The sequence below is a fragment of the Copadichromis virginalis genome, linkage group LG22 (assembly GCF_057382275.1).
Source record: "Copadichromis virginalis isolate Kocher_CV1m ecotype Utaka linkage group LG22, C_Virginalis_male_GT1.1, whole genome shotgun sequence".
Classification (NCBI taxonomy): domain Eukaryota; kingdom Metazoa; phylum Chordata; class Actinopteri; order Cichliformes; family Cichlidae; genus Copadichromis; species Copadichromis virginalis.
The window spans coordinates 15,894,654-15,908,469 of record NC_140638.1 but is presented as its reverse complement, the minus strand read 5'-3'; the positions used below and the strand labels follow the sequence as shown (position 1 = coordinate 15,908,469).

Below are 13,816 nucleotides of genomic sequence, written 5' to 3'. Positions count from 1 at the left end.
GAATTCAACCACTCCACTGAGTTGACTGATGAAAATGAAGAATAACAAGTATGTAATCCCGCCAACGATGGGAGCGCTGAAGTAGATGAATATCCTCAAACGGTGGCTTGATCCTTCTTTTGGCGCTTATTTGGCATTTCAAACTAAATTTTCTCTTTAGTAGCTGTCTCAGATTCAAACTAGGGCATTCTGAATTTCTTTACAGGTCACTGAAGGACACTCAAAAGAAAACTTAAGAACAATACTTTAGTGACAAGTTTCTGCTTAAGAAAACGTCAGTGCAGCGAATCATGAAAGGTTCCCATTCTTCTGGTAATTATTATGCAACAATTTAAGTTCTGTACGGATGATCAAATAGGCTGCTCTGCTCTCATCTTTCTTTCATTCTCGCTGTCTTTCTTGTTTTCTTCTAATATTGTCTCGAAAAGAGACGCGACCAAATAATGCTAACTACTACTGCCATACATGTCACCCCCTTTCCATTTTATCCATCTTCCCTGTCACTTTTTGCTGTTCATCGTCCAATAAAGCAGAAATTGAAAGTAAACTTGAATCCATCAGATGGTGCTGTTCCTGTGTGAGTGTGACAACTGACAGTTAAAACCTGCCAACAAAAATTCATTAACAATGTGTCATCTGTCTGAAAAAGCCTGTTCAAAAACAACTTGACATATTTTCACTAAAGAGCACTGAACAGAAACTTTTGAGAAGTAGGAAACAGGCTTCGGGGGGGAAAATAAAGAGGCGTGGGTACATCTGTGAGAGAGAATGCGGGAGAACCAATGAGAAACTGTGTTGTGACGGATGAAACGAGTGCAAAAAAGTGACTCATTTGAAGCTTTCAAATTTTTCAGGAACCAAAACTATCCTGACATAAAAAAAACAAGCAGCCATCTTTACAGTGTAGTGACGTTCTTGTTATTCCAAAATATTAGGTTTTATTTTGAAAAATAGCATCATCTTCAGCTTGATGACAATTCATTATGACGGCTGTCAAGAGCTCATGAGGTTCTTTAAACATTATTTTGTCATCTTTAAAAAAGCCTGTCATCTTTTAGTTAAAGTAAAACCATTGTGGAATTAACTTTTGTGTCATAATGACACATACCAGAAACATTAGTCAGTAAAAATATAGATTCACCCATTAAATGAAATTTAAAAAGACAATAGATGATAATTAAATGTAATATAAAAAAAAGAGTTTTGCATTTCCCTGCTTCTAAACATTTTGATGATTTCTTATGTACTTTAATGTACAGTATGCTATGTGTAGGAATCTTTAGATGAATGGAGTGGTTTTCACCATAAGCAGTATTTGAAAACAAAAAGAAATACAGAGGCACCAAAGGACCACAGCACAGATTAAGGTGAGATGAAAACCTAAATGGCACAGACAGTGCAGGAATGGAGAAAGAGCAGCTAAGGACCAGGACAAATACTCCAAAAGTCTGTGAAGGGAAAATGACTGTTTTTTTTAAAAAGGTGTAAGACAGATAGAAAACACTTCTTTCTACTAACAGGGTGCAAAAGACAAACACTCAATAGCTGATTTTTGTGAACCAATGCAACACACATTTTTATGAGTAAATTGCAGGTTTGCTGCTTACTTTGTTTTTTTTTCTACTGTATGAGATAAAGAGATAAAGCTATCAACGTGCTTTTTAATCTGACAGCGTCTAAGAACACAGGAAACCATCATTTAATTGGAAGTTTAACAAAAACAAGATTAATGAGCTTTTCAGTTGCTAAAAAAGTTCCATCCCTTGCAGTGCTACCTTTAGTAGAACCACAGTAAACAGCATCAAACAAACAAGCCTATTAGGCTACATTAAACCTCTACTAAGCAATCTTATTCCTGTATTAAGATTAGCACTACTTTATTAGACATTTATTAGTTAATGGTGCATTTATTAATATCTGCATCACACACACATATATACTTATATATATATATACACACACACACACAACTATGCCTTAAAATCCCATTTCCTTAATTAGTTTTATACAATTATTTAGCAAGCATTCAATTTTTGATATAAAACATGACTTCATTGGTTATTGTGTAGAATTATATAATGTAATATTGATGCCATACATAAACATCACCATCACCGCATACTCAGACATGAGTATATTCACTGTTTGCAAAAACAGAAGTTAATGTTGAAAAATTAAAATAGTATACTTTTATAATGAGCAGCAGGGGTTATTTTGCCAAGCAACATGATGATGTCATAATATCTATAGATACGTAAAGATGTACCTGTGCTCGAATGTTGGTTGTTTCATGGACAAACAAACAAAAATACAGATTGTATTGTCTATTTATGGTAAGATCATTCTAAAAAAAATTATCATAAAGCATTACCAAGTGTTTTTTTTAACACATTTGGAAATGTTACCAACTGGTTTAATAATCTCTTCTTCGAGCAGCCGAGACCTCAAAAGCTTTTCAGTGTCGCCCCAAAGTGAATCACACATCACAAACTTTGTATTAACATTTTTTTGGAGTCATTTTTAAGCATCATTTAAAAATAACTGGGTAGTAACAGTGGGCGGGATAGTGGTATAGTGAAACTCCTCAGTAGTCCGCACTCAAAGATAAAGTCGGAAAGACGAAAGCTTGAAAATGACGAGTTTAGTCATTTCAAAGAGAATGTTTCTACAGTGTTGCTATTATCAACTCGGTTCATAACATTAAGAATATTAATTACTAATCACTGTGATAGGATGTGGCAAAGAGAGGAAGATCAATTTCAAATGAGTCAGAATGAGTCAAAGGAAGTAGATCTGACTGTGAAGTTAAAGAGAGTTCAGTTCAACAAAAAACTATTGGAGCTAGAACTAATGATTGCGCTACACTGTTGCCATACCTCAGGACAACAAAGACAACTACAGAGAAAAGCGCTAATGAGAGCATCATCTGTAACTGCGCAGACAATCAAGTAACATGCTTCTACGGCAGGCTGATATTATCATTATCTCTGTGATAATGTGGTCTCTTTCTTACCATGATAACTTAAGACAAAAAAGCCGGCTCCAGAGAAGTCCGAGTGGAATTTGATGAGGATGATGTTGGACGTTGAATAGACGGACTCCAAAGCTGTGTTTCCGCTGAACTGTCCAATCTGAGGAGAAGACTGATCTGGACCATCCCTGTGGTAAAAAACCCCAGAATGAAACACAAAGAAAACATACACAAAACCTGTGTGACCAAGAAGACAGCGAGAGAATAAAGGCCCATAAACGAGTGGACTTGATCTTTCTTTATAGAACAATGGGCTTGAACGTCCACCTAAGATATAATTTGAATAAGTTATTGCAGTCATCGGTGACAGTTAGATGGCTATTTATGTTCAGGAAATGGTTGCTCCAAGGCTAGAAACAAAGACAGAAGAGACTTGACGATTTTTTATGAGACCTGCTCCATTAACTGCAAATGCAGATGGACATTGTGTGACAAAGTGCTGGCTCCAACAGCGATTGTGCATGGCTATGGGCTCATCTTCCTTCTCAAAACAATACAAACCACAATGTCAAAAAGCTCATTTAGATAAGAAATGCTCTGAAATTTAGATTCAAAGTAACAGCTCTTGATAACACCACAACCCACAAATGGCTCTCTTGTTCTTGCTTGGGGATGAGTTCATAAATATTGACTGAACTGTTGACAGATCATAAGAATAACAAATGTTAGTCCTGGTGTAGACTTGGCTTCACTGTTCCCACTAATATGGGCCTGGCATTCGCAAAAAGTCACACAATTACCCGAGAAGGCAGGCAGGAGGTTATCCATCAAATGGCAGGTCATGCTCTCAGTGAACATATTTCACCTTTAATGACAGCACCAGCTGTCAGACTGGAACTAACCAATATCAGACTCATTATCTGTGATTAAAAAGCATAATCATGAAGTTAAATTAAATGATTATTTCCTGGTGTTAAGTGTTTTTGGAAGAGACTAATTATACCTGCCAGGTTATGAACAGAATTATCCCCTTCTCTGATTCGCATTGGGTGGCTCAGAGTCATCAGAGCAGTTGCACTTATTGCCTTCCACTGCTTGATTACAGCTGATGCACTCGCTCGCTAACATTTATTAGTATGTCAACGCAACACTTTCAGTACAGAATAGGCTTTAACGATAAGGTTGCACAATATATAGAAACATCTGTGACATATATGGAAACTTTTGCAGTGGATCGCTGTAGCAAGCCTCCCAGTTTGAGACCAATTAGCAGACTAAGCGACTGTCAGGTCGGCTGGCTCTGGACTGAAGAGACCGCTGTGAAAATCACACCTCTACCACTGACACCGCGCTCTCTATGGGGAGCCAGCATGATTGCGTGACTAAGATCGGGAATTTTTACCGCATTCTTGTGTCGTCTTTGCTTCAGTCCGTCCACTTTTCTGACAGACCAAAGGGTCAGAAACACGCTGTGCGACCAATTCATGGAATTCACACAATCAGCTGTGGGTGGGCGGCACATGCTTCAACTGTGTCGTGGTGTGGGAAAGACAGGCTGGATATCGCACAACTATAGACTAAAACTAGAGCTAAACAAGTCACACACCAACTGCTGAAGAAAACAAGCTGCTTTTTTCAGTGGATAGCTGCTAAAGAGGAAGGTCTGCAATGTCATGTTTGTGTAGAAGCCAAACAATACCATAAAGCAATAAGTGTGAAATTACAGATTTGCTTGATATAACTGAGCTATACACCATCCTGTAGCACTCTGAGGAGTGAAGCAATGGATCAAATGAATTAGTAAGCTGCAGCAATTTTGCTAACAAGTTAAACATTACAGTCAAGGAACTGCTGTTTTTCTATTCCTAAATGTCTTATTCCTGCTTTTCTGACATTTTACAGCCAAATCAAATCACCAACTGAGCTTGAAAACTTGATTTATTCCTAGAAAGTCAGGTTAATGAGTTAGATTTGATATTGGAGTGAGAAACAGTTGACAGAGTTGCAATCCTGTGAGGCTTCTTCTCAAGTCTGAGGAAAAACGGAACTGTAAAAGCAGTTTTGACAGCATGGCAAGCGCGGAGCTAATCATATCTATAATTTCATGACTTCTACAGACAATAAAGGCATCTTGGAATATCAGGTGGTGAATGTTGTGAGAAAAATACCTTTTATATTTAAATCTGAGCTAAATTAAAATCTAATTTTCATTATATTTTCTGCTGACCTAAAAAGTTGAGAGTTCTCAGACTTTCTAAAGAGGAGAGAAAGTTTCTTGTTAGAACAATTTTACAGTTTCCGTGTGGCTAAAGAAACAGCCAGACCTGGACATCTGGAAGGTTGGCAGTGCTTACAGAAAGACAGGATAACAACAGAACAAGCCAGACATTCGGTCCTTCTGTGCTGGTCTAAAAATACACGATTTGCAAGGAAATGTATCAGCAGCAAACCACGTCTTGTCCTGCTGTTGTGTTCTTTTTGCTCAGCCCTGCCTCAAATGCCTATGCGGCTACATCGCACCCTGTTGTCTTTTTATAGGAAACAGGAGTAGGTGGAGGGACTCTGGAGAAAGGGGCAGCATCATGGCACCCGTAGCAATAAACGATGCAACGTATTTATGGTTCTGCTACCACCTTGTACCTGCAGATATCTATGTAGCGTGGTATCTAAGCACCATTTAAGCACCTGCATTGACAAAATGTCTAGTGTTGCCAATGGCTGTTTTCCTCAAGAAGAATAATGAAGAGAGAAGTCAAGGCTGGTTAGCTGGGAAGCGAACGATGTATTGTATATAACATATAAGGCTGGCCGAGCATTAAAGATAGTGTAAGGGACAGGCCAAAGAAGAGAAAGACCTATGGCTAAAAACAAAAATGGGTAAACCGTGACAAGAAGAAAATTATATCAGAGTGACTTTATATGCATGACATGGTGTCTGCAGTCATAGTAACCTTGCAGGAATTTAGCCAATTAGTGGTTAGCTCTGAAAAGATTTTAAAGAGCGTAGCATCCGGCTAGAGAGAGAGAAAAGAAAGTGTGTGTGAACAGAAAGTTATGTGGTACAAATTAAATAGTTATTCAGTCAAATAAAACATTTCTTACTTAAACTCACTTGAGGCAGCGAGAAGAAGGGATAGCATTATAATAATAGCACATAATGAGCATGAATACTGTCAGTTAAGAAGTAGAGCAAATATAAAACGTGCTAATTGAAAAAGTAAATAGCACCTACCAGACAGTAATGTAGTCATATATGGGCTCTGTGCTCAGTACAGTAAAGTTGATATAAATCCCGTGTCCAGGAGGAACTCGAACGCTCCACACACAGTCCTGGAAATTTGGGTATTCCTCAGGATGGCCGGGAGAGTAAATGGTTCCGTTTAATGACGTGATGTTACCACCGCAGAGTGCTGCAAGTGAGAATATTAACAGAATTGCCCTTAATAAATTACCCGCAAATTAGAACTGCCATTGTGAAGCTTCAATAATTGTCGGGATCGCTGTGAAAGAAAATGTCTCTATCACTCATGTAATGACCACTGGATAACACCTTAACACCTTTAATAAATTGTCATTACATTTTTATTTCTGTCCCACAGCTCAGCTGACTCTCAGCTGTGCTGATGTTAGAACAATATGGCTCAATATGAAATGTTATCATCTTGAAATTAGAACGATTTCTTTCATGTGTGGAGTAAACAAAACAATAAGAGTAAGATAATTTATAGTGAGAGTGAGATTATTAATCTTTACAACAGTAATAATATCTGTCCCTATATATATGTATATTGTGTTTATATCATTAAGAGACTATATTGTTATGATAGCACCACATATCCTCCAAAAAAGGCATCTTTGAGAGTGAAAGTTGATGAAAGCACATGTATGTCTAACAAATTAAGGAATTTATTATAAAAAGAATTCATAGAGAAACTTCTTCATACTTCATACTTCATACTTCTTCATACTTCTTTTGGAATTTGTAAACCTGTGCATTATGATTTATTATGTGGTGATACATTATTATTACATTATTATTAAGTGCCCTGTATGAGAGGACAACAAAAAGATGCAGGAGACTCAATTGAAATCCAGCTAAAATGATCAATCGCCTTTGATCAAAGAAAAAGATGAGTAGGCATAAGAATAATCACGTAATTTACCTTCACATCGTGGTAATGGGTGATTCCAGTTCCTGCTAATTCCATGCAAACATGTGAGCGAGGCTTCTCCAATCAGAGAGTATCCGGGCAGACACTCAAACGACACCGTCATCCCAACACTGAAATCTGTGCCAATCACGATGCCATTTCGAAACGGTCGAGGGTCTGGGCAACTCTGGAGCTGGTAGGCTGCAGAGATAATAACATAAATTATTCAAAAAAAAAATCAACGAGGCAGAAACGATTTGTTAATTTAGTCCTGTAATGTGCAACTCATGACTACCAGCCACAGTATGAACTGCAGCTTCAACTGTGAACAGTCAGTTGGTTGAAAAAACTAAAATCAAGCAAAATAAATATATACAGCAAATCGATCCTTTCTAACTCTGCATAATGAATCATCGTTCAGCACAAAAAAAGTGGAACAGGATACAGCCAACCATACAACCATACGAAGCTCAAAGGAGAATTACTCTCAGTTAGTGTTGCTGGTAAATTGTATACATTTCAGATTACATGTTAATAGTGTAATCTGAGTATCCTAAAGTACCCTGAATGTGTTTAAAAAAGGAAAAAATCTTAATCATCCTATTTAAAAGCTGCTTGTCCAAAAAGTTAGTTAAAAAACACTCATCTTTGTGACTTGTTTTGCTGTCAAGTCATTATTAACAGGCATGTCAGTGACAGCCAAGGTAAGCGTCTCATCTGTTATGATTGACAGCTTCGATACCATCAGTCCCGCCTCTCCTTGATTCTGGTTGGTTAATGAGAGAGAGAAGCGACACTGGCGAGAGCACTCCTTTTCTCCATGTTAAACTATTTCCACCCAAGAGCGTCAGTACGAGGGAATAAAGCTCAGAGCTGAGGGTGATTTTTGCACGCCGATGAGCTTCATAGGCTGTTTGCGGAGACAAATGCTAAATGATCTTTACTTTGTAATTAAAGGATAAGTTAATTTAAAAGAAAAAATGACTACTGTAACTCTGTATTCCTCTGGCTTGCTTAGAAAAATCTTCAGCTAGAATTTAAAATTGTCACAGAAAAAAAAGAAAGATGCGGCCATCCTGCATCAAAAAAGATAGTTCTCGTTTTTAACACGATGCCAAAATATTCTCAAATCACATCCGCCAGCTTGAAGTTAAAACATAATTGTAGCATAATTGTCCGCAGCCGGTGCTACAATAGCCAGGGCTTGGAAGGAAAACATGTCACTGAGACAGACAAACACTGGGAGAAATAATGGTAATGGGTAAAATGAAATTGAGGGTATTCATATTTTCCCCGTTTTAAAACACTGTGGCAGTGCTGCTGTCAAGAGATAAAAGGTATTATTCATCAGCCACTGTAATATTCACATTAATGGAATTAGGCGAAACATATTTAGGCTATCTACAAGATTTGTCATAATAAATATAAGACTACTCAAACCATTTTAGTGCCAGACAGAATAAATATAAAACTCCTCTCATCATTGAAATTAATCCAAATTGAGGACCTGCATGCACCCAGTAATCTTTTTGGCAAGCTGCTTCTGTAGTCAAGAAACATTTTTATCCCAGTAGATGAATTCGTTGTTACGGTAATCGCTCCTGAGAAATCAAGTCACAGTGAGACAGTTGTTTCCACGTCGGCAACAGTCGTGGTCTGCTCTTGTTGTCTCTCTTAGGAAATGATCGCTGTAAACAAGATGTCGGAGAGGTGCTTTTAGAAGCAACGTTTACCTTGATACGTGATGTGGAACCCGGGTTTGTTCTGTGAATAGTCACTGTGGAAAAAAAAGCTGGTTTGGTGGGTGGTGCTGAACAGAGGTTTGGGCATGACTGGGCCGCTGAATCGGTCAATGACAGAGCCCGTCTCCAGCGTTCCGCTACGGATCTCCAAGTAATCGTGGATTGCTTCAGTGGAGAAGTTCAAAAATTGGAGATGGATGCCTGGGAAAGAAAAAAGCAATACAACGCGTGACGTTATACGGATAAAGTCTCTTGAAAAATACTTGCACTTTATCTCATCACCAAAAGCAAACAGAGAAACAAGAAAGAAGTGCTACAGACAGAGAAAACAGATTCTCACACAAACTCAAAGAAAACACTTGTTTTAAACTCTACTCAAAAGTTGACAGTGTTTCTTACCAAAGCCGACAGGTAAGTTCACCATCCATGTGCAGTCTAATCCACTGGGGTAGTTGCCGGGGTAACCAGGACTTAGAATCACTCCACTTACATCTGTCATAGACCCACCACAATGGGCTATACACCCAAACACACACATAAATAACACAGAAAGAAGGAAAAAAGGAAAAGAGTGTTTCAGCGTTGAAAGCAACACATCAAAAGCAGGAGGCTGACCTCACAGGAGGAAGCAAACATGCTTCTCTTTTCAAAAGACACCGCTACTGACTCGAGATTTTATATCTATAACCTGATATTTTGCAAGTTTAAATAAAAAGTTGACTTTAATTAATGCACACGCTAAACATGTTAGCGTTGTTTGAGCTGAAATGTGTCCAGGGCTTGTTTGTGCAGACTTTGCCTCTGTGCATGTTGACGCTTTGGTTCGCTCTGCATGTTTATGGCAGGGTCTGATTTAGCTTTGGGTCAGTAGTATTCTGTACAGAATACCAAATAATCAGCTCATCACAGGAGAGTAAATTGATCAAACAGCTTATTTCCCAGAGAGCCAGTGAAGGCGGTGGAGGCTGATTGCATCATTTCTGCAGCACTGAAGTTTTGCATGTTTCCCAGCACATCCAGGCTTGAATGCATATGTGTATGTGTGTGTGGATGGGTGTAATGTTGAGGAAACACCTACCGATACACAGCGGTACAGGATAGTTCCATCTCCTAACAGGTCCGGGCATACAGGTTATATGGGCATTGCCCTAAAATGATAAAAGCAACCACAATCTTTTCTTAGAAACGACTAAAGAAATCCCTGCCAGTGACTGCACTGATTTAAACATGCTGTTTTACATTTTTTCCATTAATCACTGTGCATTTACATTAATAGTACAGATCTGTATATTAAGCAGAACTTGACAGAATACTGTACAAAAATTGGGCAGACCACACCAGAGACATGCATTATTCAGGAGTTATGCAAACCACATCAGAGTTGTATGTTTAGCAAGAGCTGTGTAAACCACTTGAGAGTAGGGTTTCCTTTTGACTCTTTTAAATAATTTTTGGTTTATGCAGCCAGTGGATAAAAAGAATGAATGGTGGCAAAGCTGAACATGCTTTTACATTAAAAAACCTAGATATCTGGAAATCAGTTTGCATTAAACAACTAGCAGTATTTGTGATTTATGTTCATCTGCCACTTAATATGAAAAGAAGGACCAACGTGTGGATTTTTTACCTGAAGAGAGTATCCTTGTTCGCACGAAAATTGCACAACATCCCCCACCATGAACCTGTCTCCTTGTCTAATTCCATAGTTTGGAGTCTGAGGTTCTGGACATGACTCCAGACCAATAGCTAATAAGAAAAAATAACATGATTATTTGGAAATACTGCATGCCTCTGATAAAAATGCTTTAAAGATATAGATGTACCTGTATATTCCAGGTGAAATCCAGCAGCTGAGACACTAATATCAGAGCTGAAGCTGAGATAGAGGTTGTTAGATGTACTATTCAGGAGAGGGGGGATAGTAGTGCCTGAAAGCAGGGAGAAAAGGAGAAGAGGAACAGAGGGCCATGATCACATTTTTTTCCTCATTTTTCAACTAAGGCCTTTAAAGCACATGATCTTAGTTATCTGACAGCAAAGGAGACAACAAAGGCCTCCCAAACCTACATTTTTACTTTTTTTTGTTAGTGAAGTGCTCTCGAAGGAGGGAGAAGGGAATTACTTTTATTTGAGACATCTGTTTTATTTGAAACCACTTTTCAAATGTTGGTTTGACCTACTTAGCGTGGCAGGGGAGAGTACAAAGTTAAAAAAGAAAATGGGGATGCAATACTGAAGCAAAGCTGGCACAGCACGTCAGTATAATCACGACCCTTCAAAATAACGTATTAGATGATCTTTTATGCAAAGGAATATGAGCATACTCCAGTCTCCTTATTAGCAGAAATGCCATTAATTTTTCTTGGCATGCTTCAAGATGCAACAGTGGTAACAACATTTCCTGATATAAGCTACTTGTGGATTTATATTTCGCAATCACCACTTCAGAATAAAAAAAGGCTCGATTTGCATTGTGTTGTGCTCGCTGGCAGGTGTGCCAGAAACAGAGACAGATCAGCAGTGAAACGGGTCAGTAGATGTTATTGGTTGCCTGTTGTGAGGGAAAATAATTAGCACATTGCTGAATAGTCTGCAGCCCCCCTGTTGTTGTTTTTATATTATCATTCATTATCATGACGGAAAATAAAAAGTGCTTTTTCCCCATAATAATAATTCCTGATTGATGCCAAAATAATTAACTGCATTGATTTAACTATCGCAGTTATTTGAGGATGGATGACAGTATTAATTAAGAGTTGTAATTAACCCTAATAAAAAAAAGATCCATCTCTTCCCTACAAAGATTTATTCATTAATTATATTTTTACATGAAATCCAGATAGAATAATGTTATTCTAATTGTGTTCCATATAATCTCTAAACTAGCTTACTATAAAGATGTCAAGTCCTCTCATAGATTATTTAATACAACTAGGAGGTACCCAGATGACTTTGCTTCCCTAAAAGCAGTATAGGTTTCCTGAGGAGATTATGACTTCTCCTTTGGGCAGTGGTCTGAATTATATGAAAAAGTAAATCTGGAATACAGGTTAAATCCAAACTGAACAGACATTTTGGTTGGACATGAGGTGCTGGGAAATTGTAGGGAATTTCCATTTTATGGCTTAGTCACACTAGAGTGAAAATAGGACAGCAACCTTCTTGCAGGTACGAAAAACTGGTACTTGCCCAGGGATTGCACTGAAAATGCATTTCTTTGCACTTGCAAGTGGTTCCTTCAAAGAATCGTCACCCAGAGTTTGAGAATGTTGCATCCAAAACTTGGTGGCCACTTCTGATTGCAAGGTGATTGCACAGGTCATCTGGTGGAGCGCAACCTGTGTGGTCTGACTCAGATGCCATTTATCTGTTTGTTACAGAAGTCTCAACTCAGCTGCTGACTGGTTGTATTCTGCTTATGTTCCTATATAAATGTCACTCTGGATTTAATCATTGTTATTCTTAATCTCTGGCTCTCCTCCACACCCTAACTTTGTCTTGTCTTCCTCCCCTCACCTCTAACCAGTGCGCCTCCCTGAGCTTGGCTATTCCAAAGGTTTCTTCCAGTTAAAAGGGAGTTTTTCCTTCCCACTCTCAGCAAAGCACTTTATTATTGAAGGGTCTTTACCTTAAAACATGCCTTGAGAAAACTGTTGTTGTGATTTGGTGCTATATAAGTAAATATAAATTGAAATGAACTGAATAAAATGCGGGTTGTTGTGCACCTGTGTCATTCTGCAGTTAAATCGCTGTCCTCCAGCAACTGCGTCACTATTTGTGGGGCAATTTCTGAATTTCTGTTTTGAAACTATGAGGTTCTGTCAGGACCCTGAATGTAAGCAGTGACTGGGAATTTTTTTTTAACGCAGGATGTCTGCGAATAACTTACACAGCTTATTGCTTTCTTGTCTTTCTGTCCATTTTGACACAACTGACAGCAAGTGTTCGCAGAGCTGGTCCCCGTGTTTAAAGCAGCCATTTTAAAAGCAACAAGATCGCAAGTTCATTGGACACAGTTACAATAATTTGACGTTTTGCAGTCTCTAGCCACAGTTTCCTCTGGTATGCATGTAGCATGAGGCAATGTAGAGCAGCTGCATTGGACCCGCTTACTGTTTCAGGTAATTATATGGCAGGTACAAGTGAAAATCAACAATTTTGTATAAAACACAAATACTGAGAGCAATAAGTTTGTAAATCCTCCTGAGAACTGAGGAAAAGGGAATTTTCCCATTGAACTTCTTGTGTGATTTCCTTCCTCTTTGCAGCTAAAAGAAGCCACCCAAACACATGAGATATCAATGGAAAGCCCAGCGTGCCCTCTATTTAGCACATCAGGACTTAGTAGCAGCTTAAATAAGTCAAAAGATATAGACCAAAAACAAATATCCAACACAGAGGAGTTCTGCAAGCCCCAAAAACAGATTTATGACTCACATAACACTGTTGCTTTTCACTGAAGCAGAAAAACAAATATCATCATTTAGACAAGATAAGAAAATCATTAGTGCAGAAAAGTTATCTTAAAGGTTTCGCTAACAACACAGTGCAGTAAATTTTGGGACCAATAACAAATATGAATAATTCCACTAATACTGAGTTTGACAGATCATCTTTACTCCTAACGGGAAATTTGGCTGTAAGAGGATCAATTAGTTTTGCAAAAGATATTTTTTACATATCTTTCAAAGGAGATTTTTGACACAGGCCTTACTGGATAAGTAACTCAGCTCCTGCTGAGACGCTAAATGCATCCAGCTTAACTCAAATTGCAGGGAGCCACATGAGCAGATTTCACATTTTATTTATTTAACTGTCAAGACTGGCTGTGATCAGCCTAAAATACAATCCACTTCTTATTGTTTAGTTATCAGTGGAATGAAAAGCTTCCTGAAATTATCTGAAGCATTTGATAAACAGCATAACAATCTCTAATTGAAAACTCAATTGCT

At 38.2% G+C, this 13,816-nt stretch overlaps 1 protein-coding gene across 1 annotated transcript in view; it reads right to left on the bottom strand.

Annotated features, from left to right (window-relative positions):
* The window catches only part of csmd3b (CUB and Sushi multiple domains 3b), a 324,793-nt gene that overhangs the window by 61,721 nt on the left and 249,256 nt on the right, over positions 1–13,816 (bottom strand). Inside the window, exons 38-45 of the mRNA XM_085446982.1 lie at positions 10,688–10,792; positions 10,492–10,610; positions 9,943–10,012; positions 9,264–9,380; positions 8,856–9,065; positions 7,135–7,323; positions 6,204–6,381; positions 3,014–3,159 (exon numbers count right to left, since the gene is read on the bottom strand). Coding sequence (XP_085303108.1) covers positions 3,014–3,159; positions 6,204–6,381; positions 7,135–7,323; positions 8,856–9,065; positions 9,264–9,380; positions 9,943–10,012; positions 10,492–10,610; positions 10,688–10,792 — 1,134 coding nt within the window. The remainder of the gene's footprint in view (positions 1–3,013; positions 3,160–6,203; positions 6,382–7,134; positions 7,324–8,855; positions 9,066–9,263; positions 9,381–9,942; positions 10,013–10,491; positions 10,611–10,687; positions 10,793–13,816) is intronic.